Consider the following 26,179-nt stretch of genomic DNA (forward strand, 5'->3'; position numbering starts at 1 on the left):
AGAAAACTGTGAATGCATACATATTTTGGCACTGGACTCATGTCAGGGTGACACATTACTGGGTATGATTAGCAGTAGCACCAATTTGCGTTCTTTGGTGATTTCAAATATCTCACGTGTCCGCTGCCTTCCACCTTTTCCGGCATTCTCCCTACTAAACATGTTGCGCATCCATGACTGTCCAGATCTCCAGTATTTATCCACTCCAGAAAATAGGTCATTTGAACGCTTCACCTGTCTTGGTCTACTGTCCATCAGAACTGTCCGAAACTTATGACACTGCCAGCAGAAGGACTCCCAACCAGTCTTCAGTATTTAAGCATCGGCCCCTGTGACAGTCTCATTTCATATGGCCCCCCAGACGTGCTCATGAATATCAACTCCCTCAATGATCTTTACATTGAAGGTTGTTCTGCGCTCCAGTCCTTGCCAAATGATGGCTTGTCATCCTCCCTCCTGCATCTGTCGATCAAAGGATGCCCCTCGCTAATGAAAAACTGTGCAGAGGGCGGCAGTGAGTGGCCAAAGATCAAGGACATCTCTGATCTGGAAATAGAAACACCAAGCAATCTTCAAGACTCCCTGGTACAGTGTTTGTTACGTATTCATAATTATTAATTTACTTTTCTCTAGTAGGAAAAAGCCTGCGCTAGCACTCCATAATCCACACAAGATATCTTAGGTAAAGTGAATTAAATGTTGCATCTTGTTAACTTTAGAAGAAGACTACTAAGAAAGACAAGGATTTTCAAAATTGAGTAACAAGTACCTCCACTTCATATGATTATCACGTCAAGAGTGGAATAAGTAGAAAGAATTCAAATTTAAGTGCCAGTTACACTATCATGCAACGGTCTTCCTTTTCGTATAGTTGACACATAATAATTGTATAGACCAGACAGCCATTGACACTATGTCTCTCTCTAAAATTGCAGGAGATAATTCCCAAGGGAAGAAGGTTTTAGAATGATGCCACACGCCTGGCATTTAAGGTAAGCTTCTTACAATTATTCCATTAATCTTCAGTTTATTAACCTTTAGAACAACAATGTTTGGAGTTACATTGAAGGCTTAGTAATTACATTAAGTAATTTGTCAGTGCTTCAAAAAGACCAACTAAAAATAACTTGCAGGAAAATGAAACTGGATTAGGAAGGCTCGACTGTGGCTGTGGTTGGGGGCATGCTGTATTTTTTCCCACAATATATTCCTTTATATGCTTAAGAGTAATGCAATTGTTTGGATAGAAATAGAAAAATAATAAAATAATTAAAAAAACGACAAAAACACACAAAAAAAGGAGTGATATAATCATTATAATGTCTTTTATTTTGTTATTATTGAGATGTCAGTGTTGTATTTATTTTCATTTTCCTAATTTGTAATAATAACAATAAAGGGCATGATGGCCGAACCTCTCATTAGGTCCCAGTCATCAGAAAAAAATAATAATAAATGGTGTTTCTCTAACTTTGGTGTAGAGAGTATTGTGGTAATATTTCATTCATTTCCTTTTGACAAGGTTTTAGTTATATTATAGTAAACAGACCCCATTCCTACTAATATTGGAATATTATCTATCTACATTTAAATGTTTTTCGTTTTTTTTTTAACTCTCAATGTTTCTACTGCTATGGTGTGGGGGATATCTTGAATCTCAATCTTTCAAGTTCTACTTACTTAAACTTATATACAACTAAATTACTGGAAGACAGAAAATGGTGTAAAAATTTAAATAATTTGCATAGATGTATGGAGGGATGGGGTAAGATAGTCTGATCTTCCCATAATCCTCCGTAGTATGATACAAATAACGAATTTATTAACAAAATTACAAAAGAAAGGAAGGAAATATATATTGACATAATTTCCATAGTAATGCTTGTATTTTTCAACAAAATATTTTAACTAAAAATGGAATTACCCACTTAATGTTGATTTGAAATTCCGTAGTTTAGAATACTCACTAGCTAGAAACTCCTATGTTGGGGTAAGAAGGTGCACTGTCAGCTCTCAAAGATATAAAATCACAGTACAGTTCAGTAATGTAGACAATCTAATCCTACCAACTTCCTAGGTATAGCAGCTACACAAAATTAGAAAGCATTTAAAAACAAAATTACAAAATAAATTAAGGAAAGATAAAACTGACATCAGAAATCACAATTTGAACTCACAAAAGCAATCAGGCAATGCAGACCCTCTTCCCATGACAAACTCATCTTTGTGAGCCTTCCATAGAGCATGCGCCAATTCGTTACCTCTCAATCCTTGAGAAGTGAGTTCAGCAAAAGCTCTTCTGCCTAAGAAAAGAGTCTTGTACAACCCATTAAAAGCTCGCATCGCTGCAACCATCTTGTCCATATTTCCAAAATACGTTGCTATATATGAATCACTGTTAATAGACACATAGTAATCCAATGCCGCTTTCGTGTTTCCATGCATGCTTTTGAAATCCTCACCACTAAGTAGGCTAGATTTGGTAACTACATTGGTATATACAGATGTTAATCCTTCAATTTCCATCAAACCATCCCCAGCTGCCAGATAAATGTTAGTGTTTGTTGGGATGGAAAGCACTTGAAGTATGAAGGCTGTCTCATTAGGTGTAAGAGGACATTTTCCTCGTTTCCTCCAAATTTGGGCAAGCTCTCCAGTCCATGGCTTTCTATCTCCCTGTGCTGCCTTGATGGCTTCAATAGAAGCAGGAGCTAGGTATGGGTATTCACATTGACTGTAGGCTACCATATCCGGCTCAAAACGAAGGTGAAGTGAGAGAAAAGGTTTAGGTATGGCTTCAAGAAGCTCAGAGGCTTTCCTCTCCAGAGATCTTGTGAGGCGTATAGCACTGTAACATGCTTGGCAAAGGGCAGCTTTTGCATACTGAGGATACCTGTATAATGGATAAACACTGTTAGTGAACTGAACAATTGATATTCTCATATCAGAAAGCTCATTATGTTGTTCAAGTCATCCAACTGAGGTTTGTCTACAGACACTTGCGTTCATTTATAATGAATCAATTATCAAAATCCAATCTCATAACTCATAAGCACCCAAAAATGACGGATTAATATAAAAAAAACAACTTTCTGCCATGCTAACAGTACTTTAAAAACAACTAATCGGCACTTTCAATTTTTAGGTAATCAAACTCCAGCATAGGGGTAGGGTATATAGCCACAGTAATTTGTCTCCCAATGTATGCTCAGAACCCAATAAGAAGAAAAGATAAAATGTACTGAAATACCTATCCCTTCTCTGGCTCATTGCAGGCGTTATGGAAATATAATGATGTTCTAAGAGGGATGGAAGAACACTTTCTATGTAATCAAATTGGCCTTTGCGTTTTCTACAATCCACATGGAAGGGTTCTTCTGATGCAATCTCAGATGGCAATTCTTTGACAACAGTGATGAAGCCATTCATCTGTTGAATGAAGTAGTCGACATCAAAGACATCTGCAAAACCACTGAAATGATGAAAAAAAAAGTGTTACATGAGTATATTGCTTGCACGTTGACGCAAAGTGAACATTGTCAAACTTCTAACTGCATGGAGTAGTCAATACTTTCCGGATGAGCTCATTTAATCATCAGAAGAATGTCAAAGAACAGCAAGAAAAAAAAAATTAACCAATAAAGTAAACACTTTAATTTGCCTCAAAGCATTGAACGACCTTGTGATTAATCAAGACTCTAAAATCTATTGAAGATGAGATATTTGAACTCAAAATGCAACTGATACATGAATAAAACAAATTACCTTGATTCGTTCCAATATGCAGCCACCTCAAACTTGGGCAAAACAAGGGTTGCATTTAAAAGACGAGCAACACCAACACCATCACATAACTGCACTCCACATAAATAATTTAACATGTTTAGCATAGAGGTAACTTTAAAACGAGTAATTTTATCAATAAGCAGAACAATGAGAGGCTTCAATCACATACATCTCTTCTCATCTGATTAAGGCCCCCGTAGCAATCCACTCGAATGAATCCATTACTCTTAGACGGCAGGGCTGCAGCATGTCAACAAAAACAATGCAATTGTCTGCAATGATTGTCAATTAAGACCAACTCAGAATATCAAAAACTCATTCACTTACCCTCACCTCAATCCTAAGTCTATTCACACTACCAATAAATACATCTTATGAAAACAACTTTCATATGCATTCAATAAGTAATTTGCTTACTCTATAAACCTACAGTTCAAGTCACCGAAATCATTATCCACATTTTCTTCACAACCCTAGGGCTCGAAACCGTGTCGAAAAGCAAAGCAGGAAAAGAGCAAAGTAGGAAATTACCGGTGAGATGAGCTTGGAGCCACCACTTGCAAGGCCTCCACTCCACCGATCTCCCAACGCTCCATATATCCAATCTTCTTCTGCAACCATGATTCAACACAAATCGAATCAAAGACCTATAATTTCCTGCTGAAACTATTTAAAAATTAATAAACAGGACTAAAGAGTAAGAAAGAGGTTCATACTGGGGTGAAGCGAGAGAGAGGGGGGCTTGGTTGAAGGGCGAACTGGGGGAGAAGAGAAGCACGGCGAGGATGAGGGCGAGAGCGACCACCGCTGCGGTGAAGATGGGCTTCACTGCAATCACCGCCATTTCATATCCTCGATTTAGCGAAGAAGAAGAAACATATTGTTCTTCTTAAAATATTTAAGATATTATTAAAATATGCGAGAGCCGGTGACGGTGAGCTGGACCGGGTTTATTTTTAATTTCAAATATCCGGTTTATTATTTTTCAGAAAATGAAGAATTCGGACTCGAATAATGCGTCTCATTTCGTGTGTTAATCGCTCATAGTACTTCATTGCAAGACAACATGTGGAAACACTTGGAAGTTTGAAATGGAAAATCTGAGCATTTTAATCAGTGCAAAGACTTCTCAACTGGCATTTGCCGGAGGTTGATCACATACCGAGCCACCGTGCACTTGATGAAGACGTAGATCATGAAAACTTTCCTTGTTATCAATACACATCAAGAATTTGAATTAAAAATAAACCCGAATTTCCCAGGGTCTCAGTATGTAGTTGTTAAACAACAAGAATGAATTTAGCTCCGTCCCAGGGGAAACTAAATCACACAGATATTACAGCTGGAGCAGTCAAATATAAGGGTTGATGCCCTTCTGATGCATCGACAAATCAACAAAGGTCTAAACTGATAGCAGCACTGCCCGGAGCAGACAACCAGAAAATGTGACCAGATTACTTTGACAGAGGTCTCTGTTGGCTTTGTGCTCGCTGGCAATTTTATTGGTTTCACCACCACCTGAATATAAATTCCAGAATGAGATCCTCAGTTACGTAACAGGGGTTTACAGGATGGTCTTTATTGAAAATGTACATTCAGTATGTCTACAATAAAAGGCAAGAGATATATCTATATCATATGACTAACAATAACACCCGATGTCATAGCAACAAGTAGGAACTGCACCTGAGTGTTCATGGAGTCGACAGCTTCAGTTAACTGCTTCAAGCAGGCTCGTAGTCTGGGATAGCTGCCGCATGCACCCTGTCAATCACTCTCAATGTCCGTGAGCCCACTTCTCGATCTTACAGAAGCTTTATTGCCTCTCAGCACCTTGGCAAACTCTTGTATTGAACAACAGGAGCTTTCCTCCATCTTACGAGCAAGTATTTCAATGCCATCCAGAAGTCCCAAACCCAAAAGCCTGTTTCTCAACATCTCAACAGTAGAAGAGTATGGGGGTATACCTTCATCAATCATTATTTCAAAGTATTTACAAGCTTCCTCTAGTTTGTGTTTCTTTTTGCACAAGCTATGAATCATGACAGAATATGTTGAGACAGAAGGATAAAATCCTCTCTTCCCCATACTCTCCCACACTTCAGTTGCCCTATCAAATCTGCCGATCCTGATCAGCAACTTTAGTACCATGTTGTAAGTATGCCTATCTGGCATGCAGCTATCTTTTTCCATTCTAGACAACAACCTAAGAGCCTGATTGACTTCACCATGATCACAATGATAAGCTTGGATTGCATTGTAACTCCATTCATCCGGCTTAACTCCCATTTCGATCATTTCATCCAGAAGTTGGTACGCCTCTTCCACCTTGTCATTCTTACACAGCTTCTTGATGATACAATTGTACGTAAACACATTGGCCAAAAGATTATATCTCTTCATTCTATCGAGCACGCCAAAAACCGAATGAACATCATTCGCCTCACAATATGCCCGAATGAAAATCGAGTATGAACCAGCATCTGGCTCAACTCCTTTTGAACCCATTTCTCGAAATATCTTATAAGCCCCATCCACATTCCCACCTTTACACAATGCCTCCAAGTAACTATTATATGCAGGCACATCAACCAAACACCCTCTCTCAGTCATTTCATCGAACAGCTTGCGTGCGTTATCCGAATCACTAATGTCTCCCCAACCCCTCATCAAAATGCTGTAAGTCTTCGCGCCTAACTCAAACCCGCTCTTAACTTTATCAAAAAACTCCTGAGCATCCTTGACATGCTTTCGTTTACATAATGTATAAAGAAGCTGATCAAGATCATGGACACTAGGCTTGATTCCAAACTCAACCATTCTACTAAAAGCTCGAATCGCATCACGAGGCAAATTAGCTCTACTGTAAACTCTAAAAACAACCCAGAACAACTCTGGGCCAATCTCACAGCACTTGGACTCTCTCATCTCAATGAGGAAATCCCACAACAGAGTAAACTGACCGCTACTCCCCAAAATATCAATCAAAATGTGATGGCTTTCATCGCTGTGTCGAAAACCCGGAACTGTTTTAGCCCAGAGGAAGAATCTGTGGGCTGAAACCCCAAGGTTTTTGCAGCGTTTGAGAACCTGTTCAACCAAGTTTGGGGATAGTTGGGTGGACCAAGAGCTGAGGGAAAGCTCCAAGTCGTGGTGAGGGTCTCTGTGGTCGCTGAGGATGCGTGAGATTTCGTTGACCAGGTGAGGAGGAGATGGTGGGTTTTGGTGGATGAGAGAAGAGAAAGGGCGGAAGTGAGCAACGGGATTGGTGGGTCGGAGAAGAGAGCTGAAAAAGGAGTGGAGGGTTTTGGGTCTAGGAGCTAGAGATTTGAGTGACATTTTGAGAAAAGCTTACAAGGGTTTAAGAGAAAAATGGCTATATATATGGTGACCGAGTTCAAAAGTTACTAACATCATGCTTTATTTTTACAGTGGCTAACAAGACCACCAGTGAAAACAGATTTATCACTAAACAAGAGAAAATTAGCATGAACTCATGATTGGGTGAAAATTTCATGCATGCATTGTATGATCTTAGCAACATGCTCTTGATGCACTTGAACGGGATGGGTGATTAGTTTGTGAGGGAGAGAATCATCTTCTTATATACTTATTTTATTCACAGTATTTGCTCTGAATTTGTCATCGATCAATTTAAGAAGTGCATGAATGCATTTTAGATGTGGAAAAATGTTGAACTGATTTCGACATGTTCTATTAGAAGAGCTATTACAGAGATTTTCCATATAAAAGTGCATCTATATCATTAAATTAATCTATTTTGTTATATTATACCAGTGATATTTGACAAATACTAATATTAAGATGCATAGATGAAACATTGCAACCTCATCAATAGTGTAAGTTTTCTAATTTCTGCTACTTATTTGTTTATTGTGGTTAAGCTTTTTAAATTTGTAGGACAATATTTGCATGGACATACAAATGGAAATTTTGCTAGCATCATCAGAGCAAACGATTTCAAATAGTTCGAGACAGTGGAGTATACCAAAAGATTAAGCAAGTGCGGATACAAGAATCTAAAGAGCTCAAGCAAATGGTCTTGAACCGTGGTAAGAATGAAAGAGTGGAACTTGACAATTATATAAGACTTGTCAGTGAATGAACCAATATATGAGGTTGCTTGGAAACAAGGCGGACTTCACACTAGGAGAACCGAGAATGTATAGACAAAATCATTATACGCACTTGTTGTATAGCAGGTTTATATCTTAGTCCCATTACTCTTGTTTCCTTTTCTATTTACTCTTTTTTTGTTGCAATTTATCATATCAATGATAAATCTGTTTAAAAACGAAATGTAAAACAAAATCAATATTCAACAAAGTTTTTTTTTTTTTCAACAAAGTATAGAGTATGAGAGATCCCCGTCGCCTACATAAAGCTCCTCTGCATTATGTACAACTTCTCTTTAAACTAGTCATCATTCATCAGCTTCTTCCTCTTTCGCCTGCTCCTTGGCATCATACATCAAATCGTCTTGAATCCATGATCTCTTTATCAGACTAATGATTGAACCGGGTGCGCTTAGTGTTGCAAAGCAGATCACGAGCGAATCCCATCTCAGGTCACACCTAAATTGGGATCGATATGCACTCTGTCAAGTCTGCAATCACCCCATACAGCCAGATTGATGATACAACACAAATTCCACTCCAAATTTTTTCAACTCTCCTTGCAGACCCCAGATCAATTTCAAATCTCTTACACTCAAACCAAATAGAAACCTTCATCGATAATGCAAATGTATTCCGCCCACCTCCTCTGTGAAGGTGGCTAGTGTGTGTACCTCTGCAAAAGCCTTCTACACATCTATGAACGGGTTACAATCTTAATAGTCAATATCATTTGACACAAACTTTACAGTCAATCACAACTTTGCTATGACTCAAGTTTCCAACCATATATAGAGGGCAATCTGTTGACATCTTCTATTAGTTGTTATATGCAGAACATACGGACCAAAAAGAAAGTTACATGCATACAACAAATGTGTTTCTTGACTTTTTTCATACATTTTCTACGATTCAAAATTATATTTAAGCAAAATTTATTTCCATAACCAGTTTTTCGAGTACATAATTCAAGCCAAACATGGTGCAATAGAAGCCTCAAAACCTCAAATAACTGAACAAGGAAATTCTTTTAGCTTTGCTCCTCGGCCTCTGCTACTGCAATTTCCCTCTCCTCAGCAGCTGCAGCCATCAAGTCATCGAAATTTGCTGTCTTCCCAAGCAATATCTCAATCTGCAACCAAACAGTAATAATTGTCAATAAGTAGTAAAACCGAAATTAACAGTTCTATTTTTATGCAAGAGTTGGCAGAACAAGACAGAATCCTGCGTCTCTCCAAATAAAATAACCATTCTTGAAACTATTGGTTTCATTTCTATAAAAAAAAATTTAAAAAAAACGGGCAGAATAAGGATCGTTCAATACAACGGTACTATTGGAGGTATTTTGGTCACAGATGAGTGGGGGTAAGGTGCTTCGGTGGGCAGCCCTAGACTCATCCTTTGCGATTTAACTAAAACATCAACAAAATTACTGCAACAGACAAGCTAAACTAGTAATGTGAAACAGTAGCGGACAAGTTCAAGAAAGAGAAAGTAAATTATAATTTAGCTCGACTGGTGGGCCAAGTCCAGCTTCACATAATAAGCAACGAGAACCCAAATACGAGCAACGTTATTCTTTAGATGCAACTTATAAAGTCAGCTAGCAAATCATTTTTAAAGAGTTTTCCAGCAGAACAGTTTCCAATATAACTTCCAACTGTTGAGATGCTCCAATTTACAAAGGCTTGTACAACCACAAGCTATGTAAACCGTGACAAGGGTGGTTCCAACACAAAGATCGAAAAGAACCAATTTTCACTAGAAGACCAAGTAAGTCCATCAAAATAGACTAATACACCCTACTCTCAGAGTGCATCAAAACACAAATATCTGGTTTGCATGAAGCAAGAATGAAACAGATTTTGTTTGTTCAACTCCAAACAATATGATAACATGACGTTATGTAGAGAAATAGGACAAACCAGGGTAATCAATGATAAATGTAAGGAAATCTTATACTCAGAAGTCAGAACACTAGAGATTTACACAGTGACCTAAGTTTGAACAAAACTATCAGGAGATGGTAAACAGAATCTCATTTACAAGTTAGCAGGGAATAAATTATCATATTGCACATACCTTGGCTTTTTGGACTGGTCTCCCTCTAGAATCATCCTTTATGTCAACAGTTGATGTCATGATTTCTGCATAATATTCAAAAAGTAAATATGATTGACAATTGGCCAATTGCTTTGTTGAAAGATAAAAGGATAGTAGTCTCACTTTTCTCAACAGCCAGCCCATTGTTTTTGAGAATTTCTGCAATTGTAACAACTGTGGCAATAGCTGTAGTAGGCAAAAAAAAAAAAACAACAGTTGATCAATCATTAATACCAAAGGAATATAAACTATGATCAAGAACATATTGACTGCATGGATTCTGCCTAAAACTAATAAATGAGCTATTATAATATTCTTAGGCATTGTTCGGATCATGTACTTAATAGGCATCAGACTTTTGCCAAGTTTGAAAAATGCAGTGAGGAGAGGGATTCCTATGCATATCCAAATCACAGAAAGTGGGGGTTGTTTTAAATACCTAAGGAGAAGGTCTGTTTCCAATTACCTAGTTGCACCCACCTAAATTAATCAATACCTAAGAATATACATTTACTTTTACACTGATGTCCTAAAAATATCCATTCACATGAAAAATATATATATATGCTTCAAAATAGGCAAATATGTAAGACTGGCATGGGGATGAATAAAAATTTTGCAACCACTACCCGCCAAAAAACAATTCTGCCTTGAACTATCCCTCCTAGTTTAAATTACATAACTTTATTTCAGATGAACCTTCACTAAGCATGTCTCAGCTACACCCTCCCATACTGCCAATAAAAATGACTAACTAAAATCCTTACGTGAGTTTCCAGTTGAACATCAGTAATCCCCTATGAGTACAATTCAAGATGACAAGTTTTCCATAATTTCTGTGTAGTAAATTTCTATGAGCTGTAAAATACCTTTTTTTATCGTCAGGTAAGCAAACTGCTCCCAAACTAAGAAAGTATGTAACTCCCTATAGTGGAGTTAATAAACTTCTTCAGCTACAGTATCAGTAATCCACATTTGGAACAAAGGACGGGCCATAGAATTCTTTCCCAAATAATCCACTACTATTTAATAAGTCAATATGACAGAATGACTCAACAAATTATCAATTTCCCTTCCCAAGTTTGCCAACTGCAGTATCAACAATTAAAGATCCCAGCTAAGCAGACTATGGCCTATAGAAATAAAATACCAAGTCGTGAACACTTTAAAAGCTTCCCAATGCTAAACTTATCTAATAACACATCACAAACCCTATCAACACCTAAGCAAATATCGTGTCAGCAGCATTTTTACATCACTGGATCGCGTTTTGCTTAGACATCGATTATATTAGAATTTAGAACTTAATAGCATAAAGGACAATGAAACTTTATACAGATCTACAACAACGTTATCAGTAGTAGAACTTAACGAAACTAAAACAGGTGATTGAAGTAATACCCATTCCCAAGGCAGATAGTTCCACCTCATTGTACTGCTGCATATACCTCTGCAAAAACATTTGCATCACACAAACATAATCAATGAAACAAATCGATAGAACTATCACACCGAAGAAATTTAAGGAAATTAAAGACACTACTTCATTTATGTCAACCCAAAAACTCCCTAAACCTCAATTAGCCCCAAATTAGTTAACCCGAAACTCAGCAGAAACAAACCTATGAAGAGAAATAAGAGAAAACCCAGAAGCATAGATATGAGCAGAGAAGATAGAAGAGGATAGAGATACGAGGTTTATACCTTGGCGAGATTGACGTAGAAGAAAAGGGGCTTCTTGGTGTTTGAGACCTGAATTCGGTTCTTCTTGTGTGAATCCGAGTTGTTGATGTGAACGTTGTTCAGAGCCTCGGTGATTTCTCCAACAGCCTCCATTGCTGTGAACCCAATTAAGTGAAGAGCTACAAGCTTCAAAAACCCTAACCCTAAATCCCGTTTTTGGTACTTGTACTGTTTTCTGTTCTCCTCTTTAAACTTTCTGAAAATTGATTTCGGGCATTTGTAGGCTTAAAAGTTAAAACTGCTAAAGTACCAAAAAGTGCTCGGTCCGAAAAGATAATTAGGTAAAGCCACATACGTTGCGGCTAGTCCGCACTTCGGACTAGTTGTAGCCTTGCAGGTAAGTGTCTAAATATCAGTTATCGGGATTATATCGGTTGAGAGAAAAAAAAAATATCGGAATATGTCAAAATTATCGAATTTGCTAGTTTTTTCTTTTCTTTCCCTTCCAATAGAACTCTTTTACACTTGACTTTGACATCATTTGCTTTCTTACCTGGGGCAACATTACCCTTTTATACCGGTTATGTGCTCTTTCAATCGAGTTATTCCACAAGTACTAATTCTCGTATGACACAATGTGCAAGTAACCACATTCCTCTTAGTAAGATCCTCACAATACTCATACTCCCAACCAACATCACTCGAAGCCGGTCTCCATAATGATTCAGAATTTTCTTGTGAAGGGGTAGACGTAGTGGTCATTGGAATAGAACCGGTTGCATTAGAAGCTCTTGAAGAACTAGTACCAACACTTTCATCCATAACAAGTTTCAGTGCATTAAGTATTACACAATAACAATGGTATGTTTCAGTCAATACCTGAAAATCAGAAAAGAAAATCACTTCCTGCAGCTTACATTTTAGATACATCGCAAAACAAAACAACTGAAAAAGTAACAGGTGCTAACATTATGACAGAAAGATTCAAACAGGCGGTTTCTTAAGAATGACTGATGATAGCAAAATGACCAGAAGAAGTACGACAAAAGAATATGACATAAACCAATTCTGTCTGGTAACAACATTATATGGCTAGTAACTTTTGGCATCACAAGTCTAAATGATCTAATGGCCACAACACAAACAATAGAAGAATCTTCTTACAACAACATCAAAAGTGGAGTCAAAGTCATCGACTGCAAAACAAATATCTAGATAGGCAGGTGTTGTCTCCACTTCCTACATAAATGTCAGCAATAGTATGAGAATGAAGTGGAAGATAAAGCATGGTTCAGTGATATCATCTTAATCAGAAAGTAACTAAACTTGCCTTTTGCGAGTCCAAATGAAAGTTGACACGGCTGGGAGATGCATAAACAGTCTTTACTACCTGTATAGAACTTCAATCATGAGGCAAATTCTAAAACCCTACATTTTATTAAATCTTGTCTGCTTCGTTATATCTATGAAGAAGATGAAAGGACTTGTTTTCTTTCAATTGAGTAATTGCTGCAGCATCCTTCTAGTTTACATGAGAAGGTCCTCAAGTCTTAATCTATGGGAAACACATCCCATCCTATCCTATCTTCATAAAAACCATAATTCGGTATTCCACCAACAAATTAGGTAAAGCCGATGAACAAGACAAGTGTGCAAACCTTGTATATCGGAGATAATGGTTTATCTTGCTCAGCTTGATGATTCCGAAGGTCCTGATGACTAAAAACCAAGACTTAATTTAACTTGTACCATTGCTTAGCTCTGGTGAAAACAAATGATACATGAATATTCCACTCGAATTTCTACAAATACGCCTATAAAAGTCATTTATTCCTTATTTAAACAGGAACACACAAGTAAACATAATGTGTGCAGATTGCAGTACGAAAACACAATGCAATTCATTCAAAGTTACCTGCAAATAGCAACGGTCACAGTAAATGTAGTGTGAGCAATCAAATTCAAGTGAAACGAGCGCCTCCAATCCACCTCTAAAGACTTGTTACCTTAGGCGCCCAACTGTTCAAATTAAAACAAGAAACCATCTTCAATCAGCTCTTCAGCTTTCGAAAATTGATCACGCACAACTAAAAAACCAAAGCAAATTCGAAGCAGGCTTGATACCTTAGGCGCCCACCTGTGTACAAAGTAAGCCAGAACGTCGTCGTTGAAGCCCTGCAAGCTCTGCAAAACAGCACAATGCGTTTCAAAAATAGTAATTGGAGAGTGAAATGCTACACAACCATTTATACATCCCCATAGTCCAAATAACTAGAATCATAGCTTCTTTGGGGTCAATATATCGGGGTCAATATTGGGTCAAACCGATATATCGTCGTTGATCATCATTTATGCGTTTACCGATAAATTTTGACCGATATGCCCTTATCGTATCAGATTCGAAATATCGGTCGATATATCCGATATTTCGAACACTACTTGTAGCTATGGGTGTGGCCGTGTGGGTATTTCTCTATTGACACATTCGATTTCAACAATGTACACATCTGAGAGGTCAAGTGTATTAATAACATCACAAAATTGTTCATCAATGGTTGAAAATATTTAAGAAAGCCATATATGTTTCATTGTCAGAGTCAATACGACCATATGAAAAGCAGGAGCAAGCTTCTATAATAACTAAAAAAACAAGCTCATTATTCAAAACTAAAATTAAAAGCTCAAAACGAAATATGATTTGAAAATTATGTCCAGCAAGGTAGATTCCTAGCCATTCAACTAAAAAGAAAATGTAGAAGCATAACTTCTACATGTGAATTCTCCGCATTTGTTTTGAATAATTTAAGGAATTTAAGCTTCAATCGGTTGTGTACCCTTCCACACATTAAAACAATAAACACCTTCATACTAGAGCTACGGCGTGCCCAAACCGTGCTTATTGGCCTCAATTGTTTTGTTGGAGAGTAACTGTGGGAGGGGGAAAACTGTTTCCTTCCTGCATTTAGGATGGAACAGGAAATGAATTATTGTTCTGATAGAAGAAGGGTTAATGGTTCCACCCAATCCAATAGAATTACTTATTGATATTCTTGTTTTGCATTTATTACTTACAATTCATTATTTTATTACATTATTTAACCATTTTTGGATGATTTTCCTTGTGTTACTAAAGATCTGATCAATATAAAGTGTTGGAGAAATTTCAATTTCCTTCTCGATCTTTCCTTTCCCATGGGAAATATCAAAGGAGTTATTTTCCTTTCCGCGAACCTAACAAAGTCAAGACAAAGCTTGATAAGCGCTTATTGGCCCAAGTGTAATATATTCAGTCAATGATTTCCTTGTAGCCTTCAACACATTATCATGCAAAACCTACGGTTCGACAAGGTGTGGGCGTTACCTATGTTTCTCGATCAAAGGATCAAGAAAAAAAAGTAATTACTAAATGAAAGAAAGTCTTAGGAGGATCTTTATTCCGAATAAAGAATGAGAATTACTTAAGAGAAGTTGAAAGTTAAGAAGAGTAATTTCGATTTCTGGTTATAGGGAAGAGGCTTATCCTTTTTCCAAATAGCCTATTCCTTTTCTTCTTTCTTTTTTCTTCTCTTGGTTAACGAGAGTGCTTTTTTTGCCATAATGACCCGTACCCTTTCTATTTATAGATTCAAGGTCCGCTTCGGCAAAAGCCCAATCAAAGAGAAAGGGCTGGCTTGAATCCTTTGCGAACTATGAATGACTTGACCCTGTCCGAGCGGGAAGTTGAAAATGTCGAGGCAATGCAACCCTAAAATCGTAGCCCAATCTTGTTGACATCAAGGTTTCTGGGCCAGAATTTTCACTCACCAAATCACCAAATTCCATCAACCATCAAAAGGTACTTGCCAAACAGCCCAAACTCAATTGCGTCGACAATGACTTTTCAGTGATAATGAAGAGAAAAAATAACATGTATATGGTATATATTTTCTTTAGTTGTGATGCGAAATGGTCAAAACTCAAAAATGACTTGTGTGATAAAAGCCGATTATGGAGATCTTGGAGTCTCCAAATTCATGTGAAGAGATTCAAGTTGAAGTTCCAGGTCACCGGGTGATTATTCACCACAGGTGGTAACTGGTGCTTGTTCATCTCGCACTCGATAGGTGTCGTAGGAGAACAGTAGAATGTCTAGGCCTGCATCTGTAGTAGGACTTCTTTTGATGTAAAGGACCTAGCCGAGCGATGTAGGTAAGGCCTTATGGCCCAAGTTGTAGGTAGTTGTAGTCTCCTGTCTTTTCTAATTTCCAATAGTTTGGATGTCTATATATATACGGGGCTTTTCAGGTAAGGAGACCATTATCTTAGCTGAAGGTATGGATTTCCATTTTTGACCAACTTTTCGATCGAGTTTTCATATCTCCACTGTCCAATATCTAGGCTATAACGTATAGATCATCTTGCCAATATCTAAGGTTCGGCAAATTCAATATGTCCATTGGTTTTGATTAGTTTGATACCTTAACGATCATGAAATCGGCTGAAATTTTGTGGAGATGATCTATACATTATAACCTAGATATTAGACGGTGGAGATGTGAAAACTCGATCGAAAAGTTGATAAAAATGGAAATCCGTACCTTAGCTTAAGGTACGGATCTCCTTACCTGAAAACCCTTATATATATATATATATATATATATATATATATATATATATATAGTCTGTCTCTGCTATAGACATTCGGCCGGTCCGTACTGTGCAGATTCGGCGATTCCGGCCATTGGTGATGCACCAGCACAACCGCACTCCCCTCCTCTCGGTGCTCCTGTCTGTGCCGGCCGGTGCAGCGCTGGCCTACGGCGGCCGAAATCTCGAAATTTTAAGTTTCTGGGCACCGTACGGAGATTTCGAGATTTCGGCAGTTGTAACCCGGCACTGCAGCTCTGGCAGGCACATACATGAGTGTCGAAAGGAGGGGGTACGACTGTACTGGTCAGCGTCGGCGTTACGCGTCGCCGGTGGCCGGAATCGCCGAATCTGCACGGTAAAAACTGTCTGGGACGTCCGCATCTGAAAATATTTATATATATATATATATAATGATTTGCTACTGCATTTTTTTCTCCTCTAGCCTGCGCGTCTTCCTTTTCCTATTCTGAGATTCTTTGTTCCTATCACGTACTAGTACTTCTCTCCATACATCACTGATGGTTTGAGTGCTCTGATTGGCTTTCCTGGTTTGGGACATATGTTATGTTGTGCTTTTGGTCTTGTGGCTTTTAGCTGTTGTATTGTTTTCTTGGTTTCTTCTGGCCTTTTAGGCTTTTAGCTTGTATTAATAGTTTTAATACTAATTGTGCAGGTCTAATTTGTTTCTGGTTTGCTGTAATTCTCTTTGTTTTGGATAGACTACTACTCCTTTGCCAAAAGAGATTTATACACACACAATCAAACTTGAATATGCTAAATATTACAGTATACAACTATAATGTTTTAAAGGTCCATCAAAGTTAAGCCAAAGTAATTAATGGTGTTATTGAAAGGCTGGAAGTTTCTGGAGGTTGGCTTTTTTAAGGAACATATAGATATATACTTTGATCTGTAAATTTTAGCAAGCTTGTCTTGGGCCCAGAAATCTTAACTTTGGCATGCATGCATCTAGGGGAGTATACTTGCGTGTTTATCCAGCAATTGTCGATCGATGACAGTGTATCCGTTGTATATTATGACTTACGTACGAGTTGATTGAATCATAATTGAACTTGTATATTGATTTTCTTCTTCTGGAAATGACACTATTAGCTATCAGGCCTTTAGGAACGGTCATTATTCCGTCTCTACTTACATTATAGGAGACCGAAGCAATCCCCTTTGATGCTTAGGGAGGAAAAAACTGTCTGTCACTATTTGTTACATCCCCATTTTGGTTTTGGCACATTTTGGGGACGGATTTGCCTGTCCATCCTTGCATAGTTATATAACCAGATCAAATACCTCACTCGCCGTGCTTTGCCTTCTGATAGTGAATAGTTACCAATGTTCACTACACACGCTTGGTCTAACTACCATCCGTCCCCAAAACGTATCTCAATAACTTGAAATTATACATCTCCATCCGTCCCCAATTTGTACCAAAATAGGAAAAAAAATTAATTGGCAATTTATTAATATACCGTTCTGGTTTTGAATAAATTGTATCTGGTTTTACATGGGTCCCATTATATATGTTGTATGGTAACAAAATTTATTACCTGGTAATTTTAACATGTATCAAATTTACCCTTAAAAGCATCAAATAATTAAATTTTCAGTAATCAACACAACATGAAGCTATCAAATACACATAAATTGTAACTGAAGCAATATTGCCAAAAAAATAAATGAAAGCACTTGTAGAAATGGGGAAAATGAAGCCAAAACATTTCTAAGTTTCCAACTGACTTGGATTCATTCATATACATATATAAACAATGTCAGGACATCATAAACCTATAATATCAAGGCTACCATCACAAGTTCCATACACCAAAAACAAATTTCAATTTAAGCCACATTGATTGGATAAAATGAAATTTGCTTCTGTTAAAAAATTCAACGTAACTAAGTTGGATTCAGAAGCTAGTTATCTAACTACTACATACATATACTTAAGCCACTAACTTGTTAATATATCCAAAAGGTAAGGGTTACTCAAATCTTTTTTCGTTGATGAATGTACAAGGTCGAAGAATGTCACACTTTCAAATACTTTTCCAGGATTTTCCAGTACCTAAAAAGCAGATTATGATCATGACTTTGGTAGAGTAGCACAAAACATAACACAAACATACTTAATGACAAATAATAGCAGATTAATGATAAAATGATTGGCTATTATCAACGAATGTCCACCTTTCTACTTGTTTATTTATCATATGAATGAAATCATAATCTTCTTATACAATGAAGATTTTTATATCTTTCCATGGTTAATGTAATGAACCGGTCTTTGAAATTCTAAGGTTTTGTTTGTCCATCATATGATATTCAATGTTAGTGTAGGCAATTAACACCCTAACTAATAATACATCAGTAGATTTCTAGAGAAACATGGTCATAATATATTTATGGATGTAGCAGTAATATTGGCCTATTTGAATTTCAAGTGTTAGAAAATTATTACCCATTCATATCTGACTTGAGCAAAGGTTTTTGCTCCGGTTGTCTGGTGCAACTTTAATGGTTGTCGATTCGTTACATTAACTTCTGCGACCTCCTACGTAAAAATGAACATTTATTAGATGCAGCTGTATAATACACCACATACATACATACATTTATGCAAAGAAACTAATAGTTGAAACATGAGAAACGATGTATTTGATATTTTGAATCATCCCATGTATTCACCAAAGCACACCATTGCCCTGGATGAACATGCTTATTTCCACATATAAACCTCCTTTCCATCCCCTTATATGGTTGTACCATTTTGTTTTCAACCTGTTCTTGAACGCCCTCCAACGAGAATTTAATTTTTCTTGAACCACTTCTTTGATTTTAGCTTCTAAGGCTTTTGTGGCAGGATTAGACCAATTCAATGCATTCTATATATAAATTTAATCAAATGCAACTCCCTTAACATGTACAACAAGATTAGATGTAAAAATAATGTAACTTAAGGCAGTACTTACTTCAACAATGAGCCATGCCTCATCAGCTTTCCCTTTCGTACAAATTTCTACCCAATTTTTGGCGTTCAGGGGAAAATCGCTGCATTCCACCACAAGTTGTCCAATAAAGCAACCAAACTCAGCCATCTTATTATTTGGGGCAACAGCCTGTCCACGTGCATTGAAGGTTAAGGTTTCAGATCCATTGACTCTAAACTTGGTCTTGTTCTTTCCTTGAGCCTTCGGTGTCTTTCGCTTCCGCTTCATACCAGCTCTAATTTGTTCTCTAGGAGGAGTCACAGTCTTTCTTATTTTAGTTGGCACCTCACTGTCAACACTTGGATTTGTAGTTCTTGAGCATAACGGCTCACTTAAGTGCATAGGTGGGGATGATCTACTCCTTCCACTGTTAGTATTGTTAGCACTACCCATTTCCATCATTGAGATGAATTCTTCATCATCTTGAATAGGGCTATGCACTTGGGATTGTGTCTCATAGTCTTCCAATCCCACAAACAAACCTCCAGTTTGTGAGATCATCTTTTGTTGGGTGAGCAAATTATTTCCATTATATAACAATTTATTATCAATCTGAAACTAAAACATAAGAACCATACTTAACAAAGTATGTTTTGGCTATTAGTTCAACTAAACTAGGAAACTATTCCTATAATTCAGAGGGAAATTACGATCTACAGGAGGAATCCTTGGAAGCCCATGATTCTTTCTTAACACCTATAGAATCTCGTCATAACTATGTTCTCCAATTGGAATCCTATGTACACATGAACATATGAGAATCCCAACGATTCTCATGAGTTTGTTTTTTTATATATATTGGAATTCTATCTACAGATGAATATATGAATGAACCCACCAAATCTCATCAAATGAATTTATATGATCTCATCAATTCGAATCGTATCTACACATACAATACGACATGAAGATGAGAAGAGAGCGATTGACATGACTACTCATATTGGACAGTAATAATAAGAATCATAACCTTGCATATATCTGTATCTGTTTGAGATGAGATGCCCAGCTTTGCCTCAGAGGTAGGTGGTGAGCACTGAATTCTCTTTGGTGAGGTTATTGTAATCTAAGTCCCATAGTTATAACAATCAATTTGGGAATTCAATGGAATAGGTTTTCTTTGTGAAGTCGCCAAAAACAGATGACAAAATCTAGATCATATCGAAGCTATTGATTGATAAGTTTCCTAAGTTTTCAATCGAATTGATATTCCATACTGTGGTAATCTACCAATCAAGCAACCTCTAAATTTAATCAAATTGATTGAATTTTCTAAAGTAAGACTTACCTATCAAATTCTTCAGAAATTTATCTAGCGAAATCTGCAAATAGGAAGAATAAGGAGGATGGGCAACTCGACTAATTGATCGTAGTTGCACTCATTAGAGTCATTGTTGCTGCAAATCGGAGGACAAATAGGGATGGGCAACTCGTCATTAAACAATATCAATTAGAAGATAAAACCAAATATGATAAGGAATGTTAATCAATAACTATACCGATTATAAAAGCAATTTGAAATCAGAGCAATTCTTTTAGTTACCTTATTCCAAAACGGGTCTTCAAAGATGGGCAAAGATGCCACCACAAAAGTGTTCTTCAAAATGATGGTATGCCATGTCCCAAGCCGAAGCCGGTGGAGTGGGCTGTTAGTCTCTCTTGATCTATTTTACAGTTGATGGGCTATCCATCTTCCTCTATTTCTTACTGGATTTAGTTGATGGCATGGCTAGCCAAAGGCAACTATCATTGTATTCTGAACTCTTGCTTTGTTTGGCTGCGTTTCTGGGCTCTTGCCCCTTTAATGAAAATTTGTTTCATTGTTTTTAGGAAGAAAGTTATAAGGGGACGGACATAAATTTAGTCTTTGACTGTTCTCTTTCTTTGGGGGAAAAGAGGAGCCCAGAAATATTAATTTAAGAACAATGTACTATATGGGGATGGACCGCTACATACATCTACTATGGAAGCGTGTGATCATAATGCTTATGGAGACGGATGTTGGACTCTTTCTCTTTGGTTCTCTTGTTATTATTCATGACGCAAATATAAATTGTTTAAGTTGAGACGGTCACCGTCGCAACTTTCATAATTGGAACGGACCAATCATGGTCGTCCCCATTGATGTTATATGGGTACGGAAATCAATCCCATCCCCAATGAGTCTGTTCCCATTGCTCCAATAGCTGGTAGTGTGAATTGAATGTCTATATAGACCGATCAAAGTCTATATTTCGTTTGTCTTTGTGATAGAATGATAGATAGACTCAAGAAAGTTGGGCATCTCCGTGGTAGGTAGTAAGTTGATATTTAATAACAAACATGCATGCATGTTATGTTTGTCACCTTCTGTATAAATGATCCTTTATCATACCTCGTGATCGAGAAAGCTTCTCTGCATGCACTTCCATCTAAATAATTTCATCTTGTGATCGTGTATCATGGTTCTGATCAGTCACTAAGGAAATCTAAAACCGATGGAGCCAATATAACCCTACTCGATTTTTTTTATGCACTTCGATCTGATCACTGACGTACGCATCAGTGAGAGCTTTCAGAGAAGAACAGTACTCCATGCTTCTACAACCTTCTCTTCCATCAAATTTGTGGAAAGGAAAAAAAGAATGATGGAGCCAGCAAGCTAATTATACACATCAAGTCTTTATAGTAGGGTAGTCGTTCATACGGCTTTTCTTTCGCACGCCACTAACAACGATGCACGGACATCCCTTGCCATTTTCGAGCTTTATGAAGTCAGTACCTGATTGAGTGATAGTGATAGTATAGACCAATGCATCAAAATTATAAGCCTGAATTATTCACGTTGCTATAGGCCTATAAATGATCAAGGGTCCCAATTAAAATCGATCTTCGATTACATGATGCACACACTGTAAAGCTTCGTTTATGTTGGCTTTGGCCTGTCCCTTTGAATTACGCATGCAATGATTCCAGTCCATGCGTGCATGTTTTAAACCTGCTAGCTTCTAAAGAAAAAGACCACTTTCTCATAGTGAAAACCAGACTGTCAAACCTCTCTGTTTTATGATACGTAAGTTCCTATTACACGTCGCAGCTCAGCTGCTTTGCAACTTTTAGAAGAAAAAAAAACTCAAAAAAGTGGCTAAAGAAACAAGATTCATCAAGCATGTATTTGTTCTTGTAATCATACCAACACGCGCATGCTAGTATGGCATATTAATCCCACGTTACGTGGTGTGGAATGCATCGAATTCCGGCAATCGATCGATCGATCTGGAGGATCGAGTATCAGTCACATGACTCACATCCCATCGATCATTCTCGTGTATTTCCATATCATGCCCTGCAGATGAAAACCTATGATCGATGCAACTTGAAAGACCGGCAAAACATGGACTATATATAATTAAGTTCGGAAAAAAAAAATGAGCGGCTAGCTTTTGAGGACGATTGGATAACTTATTTATGGAAAACCCAGACTGGCCATATAATGCTGGTTGGTGATGGACAATTCTGGGTATGGTGCACTGGAGTACGTACCTTTGGTCTTTGGATCTATTGCTAAACAGTGAAATATCACAATTATTTTCAATCAAATCTTAGCCCACATCTTAATATCGATTGCGATAAATCACACTCCCTATCTATTTGGAACTATGTATATGAAACTTACATTCATGGGTCCAGTACTGTCCATACGTAGCTAGCTAGCTACCTGCAGGTGGTTTTATACTTCAGATCAAATTCCCCCATTTTGATTGGAGCTCGAGGTGACAAGTTCCATATTATATTAAACTTTGGCTCCAGTGATCATGATCGTGAATTCGTGATGATAGTTTCTTCCAAGCTGTGATCGATCTCTGGCCAGATATCCGATTATTATCAGCACATATGTTTGTAATTTAGGCACACACGTACTCATTACTTTACCGAGAGTACGTTACTACACTCCAAATCCTAGTTCAACAAGAAATATATATTCATTTTGTTAGTGCGATTCACTTTAGCCACTTTAGCATGATTAACTCCGTAAATCACGAGAGTGATTCACGGAGGAAATAAAGGAAGCAATTGTCACTAAAAGTACTTTAGTTAGCTTATATAGGCCAGTTTGATGTTGTATACATTAATTAAGTGATCAAGTAATATAACCAAGTTATTCAATTTGGTATCAGAGCCATGCTCTGTTTTTACCTGGGTTTGTTGTTTGCAGTTTTTTGGTGCTAAGCCGCCGAGCTTGCTGCCTTGGAGCACTCACCGCCGACAACGTCAGCAACCTTGCGACTCGGCGACGTCAGCAACCTTGCGACTCGGCGACGTCACCTCCCTTCCTCGGAGCGGTCTCCCACAGCAACGAAATCAGTCGGAATACCCGACTGTTCCCCGGCAGAGTCGACTCCGACGAGCGCCGATCTCCCCACTGCTGCAGACCTTTCCACCGGCGGCATCTTCTCGACGCCTTGACGAGCGCCGTTCTCCTCCTCGCCGTTCTTCTTCCGGCGTGCCAAGCCAAACCCGGGTCCATTTCTTCCGCCGCTCCTTTCGTCGCTTTCCCCCTCCTCCTTCGCTGTCGGTGTCAAGGACACCAACTCCAGCTACCATCTCCTCAGATCATCATCACCATTCGATTCAGCCCGTCCCTCCGATCAAAAACCATCAAGCCTCGATCCGAATCAGTTCTTCGCCGATCGATAACCCGCGCGCCACTCGACGTCGTTCCTCCGTTGTTAGACCAGCAGCTGTTGCACCAACTCGATCGGGTTTGCCTCGCCGTCTTAGATCTCCAGCTCTCCATCGCCGCGAACTCACCATCGCCGCGAGCTCTCCATCGCCGCGCTCTGAATCTCTCAAGTCGCTGAAGCTTTAAGAATCGAATCGCCACAGATCCGACCCGACCCGACCCGGCCCAGATCCGAGAAGCCCGACCCGGTCAACTCAACCCGACCCGGTCCGGTTATCTTCAGTCAGTGCCAGTGCACCGACAGTGCAAGTGCACCAGCGACAGATTGTTCTCAATTTCTCGCGTTTATTTACTGTCTAATCCCTGATTTTTTACATTGTTTCCATTTTTCAATGGGTTCCTCCATCGTTCGCCGCAATCAAATTGGTATGGCTCTTAATATTTCTCACTCTGTTAGTTTTGATACATGGATTATTGATTCTGGTGCATCTAATCATATGACTTATGACCAATCTTATTTCACCGTATTGTCTCATCCACCCGTACCATATGTTACTAATGTTAATGGTGAGGCATTTCCTGTGTTAGGGACTGGGTCCGTTCGTATTACTCCCACCATAGAGCTTCACAATGTACTCTATGTACCTTCTTTATCTCATCATTTGATATATGTTCCCCAATTGAACGTTGACGCTCAGTGTTCTGTGACATTTTTTCCTATGTATGTGATCTTTCAGGATCTTCTCACCGGACGGGCAATTGGTCGGGGGTATCTGAGGGGCCGGTTGTTTCATCTAGATCTGACATACGCAAGGGAAAAACCAGGGGGACAGTCTCGGACCGCTTTACTCTCCACTTCTGACAAGTTAAGTGAAGTTTGGTTATGGCATCGTCGCTTAGGGCATCCATCTTTTAGTGTTATGAAAAACTCCATGCCTACTTTGTTTATTAGTGTGGACGAGTCTTCTTTGTGTTGTGAGACATGTGTTTTGGGCAAGAGTCATCGATCTACTTATTCCCCTAGTACTTCTACTAAAAGTTTCTTCCTTTTGAATTAATTCATTCTGATGTTTGGGGGCCCTCTAAAGAGTCTACTGTGTCAGAAATGCGATATTTTGTGTCATTTATTGATGATTGCACATGTCTTTCATGGATTGTTCTTTTTAAAAATAAAAATGAGGTTTTTCCAGCCTTTCGTGCCTTCCATACCTCTGTCCAAACACAATATAATGCTACCATTCGAGTTCTTCATTCTGATAATGGGGGGGAATATGTGAATCATGTCTTTCAGGAGTTCTTTAACACACACGGGATTGTTCATCAAACAACGTGTCCTTACACACCTGAGCAAAATGGGGTTTCTGAAAGAAAAAATCGTCATTTACTTGATTTTGCTCGGTGTATTCTTTTTAGTGCCCACATGCCTAAATACCTTTGGGGTGATGCTGTCATTACTTCCGCCCACCTTATTAATCGTCTTCCATCTCGTGTCCTTCAAGGGAAAGTTCCATATGAGGTACTTGCATCTCATGTTAAATTACCCTCTTTTCATAATCTTCCTGCCCGTAATTTCGGTTGTGTTGCTTTTGTTCATCTTCCGCAACATCAGCGTTCTAAGTTAGATACCCGGGCAGTTAAATGTGTGTTTGTTGGGTAGGGAAGCTATCAAAAAGGGTACCGGTGCTATCATCCCCCTACTCTGAAGTACTATGTCACTATGGATGTTACCTTTTTTTAGGACATGAGTTATTTTTCCTCTTCTGATACTGCTCTTCAGGGGGAGAATTCCTATTTTGAAGAGCTGTATCATGGAGAGGGGGAGACAAATGAGCCATTCGATATGGTAACAGGTTCCGTTGAGATTACCAAGGTATCAGCCACACAGGCACCACCTGAGGTGGTCACTCAAGAGATTCAGGCACCAGAAGCTGACAACACGATTGCCCCTCATGTATCCCGTACTATTGTTTATACCCCTGACCAATGCTCTCCTGGTACAGAAGATCACTCATCTGAGGTTAGTCATTCTATTCAGGCTAATAGTAAACAATATGTTTTGCCAAATAGGTCTACTCGAGGTCAACCAACAAAAAAATACGAACCTACCCTTCAGACTAAAGCCAAGTATCCGGTGGCCAATTTTATATCTACCAAAAGGTTATCTAAGTCATATGAGT

The 26,179-nt window shown here is 38.3% G+C and overlaps 6 protein-coding genes across 11 annotated transcripts; 1 reads left to right on the forward strand and 5 right to left on the reverse strand.

Moving 5' to 3' along the window:
* Positions 1-508: 508 nt before the first annotated feature.
* LOC126799586 (O-fucosyltransferase 13) lies at positions 509-4,643 on the reverse strand. Of its 3 annotated transcripts, XM_050526823.1 has the most exons (7): positions 4,503-4,643; positions 4,318-4,397; positions 3,956-4,026; positions 3,766-3,854; positions 3,251-3,472; positions 2,178-2,893; positions 509-546 (listed from the first exon to the last, which is right to left on the reverse strand). In XM_050526823.1, exons 1-7 carry the CDS (start codon positions 4,628-4,630, stop codon positions 530-532), a joined length of 1,323 nt encoding a protein of 440 aa, XP_050382780.1. In that variant the 5' UTR covers positions 4,631-4,643; the 3' UTR covers positions 509-529. The 3 variants fall into 3 exon arrangements, with proteins under 3 accessions (XP_050382780.1, XP_050382779.1, XP_050382781.1); XM_050526822.1 differs by lacking the exon at positions 509-546 and having other exon boundaries at positions 1,841-2,893; XM_050526824.1 differs by lacking the exon at positions 509-546 and having other exon boundaries at positions 1,841-2,893; positions 3,956-4,058; positions 4,503-4,557.
* A 375-nt stretch (positions 4,644-5,018) lies between these two features.
* On the reverse strand, positions 5,019-7,125 carry LOC126799585 (pentatricopeptide repeat-containing protein At1g52640, mitochondrial). Of its 2 annotated transcripts, none has more exons than XM_050526821.1 (2): positions 5,473-7,125; positions 5,019-5,304 (listed from the first exon to the last, which is right to left on the reverse strand). In XM_050526821.1, exon 1 carries the CDS (start codon positions 7,123-7,125, stop codon positions 5,554-5,556), a length of 1,572 nt encoding a protein of 523 aa, XP_050382778.1. In that variant the 3' UTR covers positions 5,019-5,304; positions 5,473-5,553. The 2 variants fall into 2 exon arrangements, with proteins under 2 accessions (XP_050382778.1, XP_050382777.1); XM_050526820.1 differs by having other exon boundaries at positions 5,442-7,125.
* A 1,589-nt stretch (positions 7,126-8,714) lies between these two features.
* On the reverse strand, positions 8,715-11,977 carry LOC126799592 (uncharacterized protein At2g34160-like). The gene is made up of 5 exons (XM_050526832.1): positions 11,730-11,977; positions 11,427-11,475; positions 10,149-10,211; positions 10,005-10,069; positions 8,715-9,054 (listed from the first exon to the last, which is right to left on the reverse strand). Exons 1-5 carry the CDS (start codon positions 11,859-11,861, stop codon positions 8,953-8,955), a joined length of 411 nt encoding a protein of 136 aa, XP_050382789.1. The 5' UTR covers positions 11,862-11,977; the 3' UTR covers positions 8,715-8,952.
* Positions 11,978-12,547: 570 nt separating this feature from the next.
* LOC126797104 (uncharacterized) lies at positions 12,548-14,057 on the reverse strand. Its single transcript, XM_050523780.1, has 6 exons — positions 14,034-14,057; positions 13,805-13,892; positions 13,624-13,714; positions 13,367-13,427; positions 13,039-13,098; positions 12,548-12,947 (listed from the first exon to the last, which is right to left on the reverse strand). Exons 1-6 carry the CDS (start codon positions 14,055-14,057, stop codon positions 12,834-12,836), a joined length of 438 nt encoding a protein of 145 aa, XP_050379737.1. The 3' UTR covers positions 12,548-12,833.
* A 4,069-nt stretch (positions 14,058-18,126) lies between these two features.
* Positions 18,127-21,184, reverse strand: LOC126799590 (uncharacterized). Of its 3 annotated transcripts, none has more exons than XM_050526829.1 (5): positions 20,883-21,184; positions 20,628-20,736; positions 19,322-19,840; positions 18,811-18,903; positions 18,127-18,417 (listed from the first exon to the last, which is right to left on the reverse strand). In XM_050526829.1, exons 3-5 carry the CDS (start codon positions 19,838-19,840, stop codon positions 18,304-18,306), a joined length of 726 nt encoding a protein of 241 aa, XP_050382786.1. In that variant the 5' UTR covers positions 20,628-20,736; positions 20,883-21,184; the 3' UTR covers positions 18,127-18,303. The 3 variants fall into 3 exon arrangements, with proteins under 3 accessions (XP_050382786.1, XP_050382785.1, XP_050382784.1); XM_050526828.1 differs by having other exon boundaries at positions 19,322-19,891; positions 20,883-21,183; XM_050526827.1 differs by having other exon boundaries at positions 19,322-19,897; positions 20,883-21,183.
* LOC126797105 (uncharacterized) lies at positions 20,908-24,188 on the forward strand. The gene is made up of 2 exons (XM_050523781.1): positions 20,908-20,949; positions 23,535-24,188. The coding sequence occupies exons 1-2, from the start codon at positions 20,908-20,910 to the stop codon at positions 24,186-24,188; spliced, it is 696 nt and encodes a 231-aa protein (XP_050379738.1).
* Positions 24,189-26,179: the final 1,991 nt, after the last annotated feature.

This window comes from Argentina anserina, chromosome 6 (assembly GCF_933775445.1).
Source record: "Argentina anserina chromosome 6, drPotAnse1.1, whole genome shotgun sequence".
NCBI classification, from domain to species: Eukaryota; Viridiplantae; Streptophyta; class Magnoliopsida; order Rosales; family Rosaceae; genus Argentina; species Argentina anserina.

Excerpts from the sequence above, each read along its gene's own strand:
- LOC126797105 (XM_050523781.1), top strand. The coding sequence starts at position 20,908 with ATGGGCAAAGATGCCACCACAAAAGTGTTCTTCAAAATGATG. Across the intron at positions 20,950-23,534 it reads AAGTGTTCTTCAAAATGATG|TTTTTTGGTGCTAAGCCGCC; the intron begins GTATGCCATGTC and ends TGTTGTTTGCAG.
- LOC126799586 (XM_050526823.1), bottom strand. The coding sequence starts at position 4,630 with ATGGCGGTGATTGCAGTGAAGCCCATCTTCACCGCAGCGGTGGTCGCT. Across the intron at positions 4,398-4,502 it reads CTCTCTCTCGCTTCACCCCA|AAGAAGATTGGATATATGGA; the intron begins GTATGAACCTCT and ends TCATGGTTGCAG. Across the intron at positions 3,855-3,955 it reads TTAATCAGATGAGAAGAGAT|TTATGTGATGGTGTTGGTGT; the intron begins GTATGTGATTGA and ends TGTGGAGTGCAG.
- LOC126797104 (XM_050523780.1), bottom strand. The coding sequence starts at position 14,057 with ATGATGATCAACGACGATATATCG. Across the intron at positions 13,715-13,804 it reads CCTGCTTCGAATTTGCTTTG|GTAACAAGTCTTTAGAGGTG; the intron begins GTTTTTTAGTTG and ends TGGGCGCCTAAG. Across the intron at positions 12,948-13,038 it reads TTCATTTGGACTCGCAAAAG|GAAGTGGAGACAACACCTGC; the intron begins GCAAGTTTAGTT and ends ACATTTATGTAG.
- LOC126799590 (XM_050526829.1), bottom strand. The coding sequence starts at position 19,840 with ATGATCTCACAAACTGGAGGTTTGTTTGTGGGATTGGAAGACTATGAG. Across the intron at positions 18,904-19,321 it reads AGGCATGGCTCATTGTTGAA|GAGGTCGCAGAAGTTAATGT; the intron begins GTAAGTACTGCC and ends ATTTTTACGTAG. Across the intron at positions 18,418-18,810 it reads CTCAAGTCAGATATGAATGG|GTACTGGAAAATCCTGGAAA; the intron begins GTAATAATTTTC and ends TCTGCTTTTTAG.
- LOC126799585 (XM_050526821.1), bottom strand. The coding sequence starts at position 7,125 with ATGTCACTCAAATCTCTAGCTCCTAGACCCAAAACCCTCCACTCCTTT.
- LOC126799592 (XM_050526832.1), bottom strand. The coding sequence starts at position 11,861 with ATGGAGGCTGTTGGAGAAATCACCGAGGCTCTGAACAACGTTCACATC. Across the intron at positions 11,476-11,729 it reads TCTACGTCAATCTCGCCAAG|AGGTATATGCAGCAGTACAA; the intron begins GTATAAACCTCG and ends ATGTTTTTGCAG. Across the intron at positions 9,055-10,004 it reads GACCAGTCCAAAAAGCCAAG|ATTGAGATATTGCTTGGGAA; the intron begins GTATGTGCAATA and ends GTTTGGTTGCAG.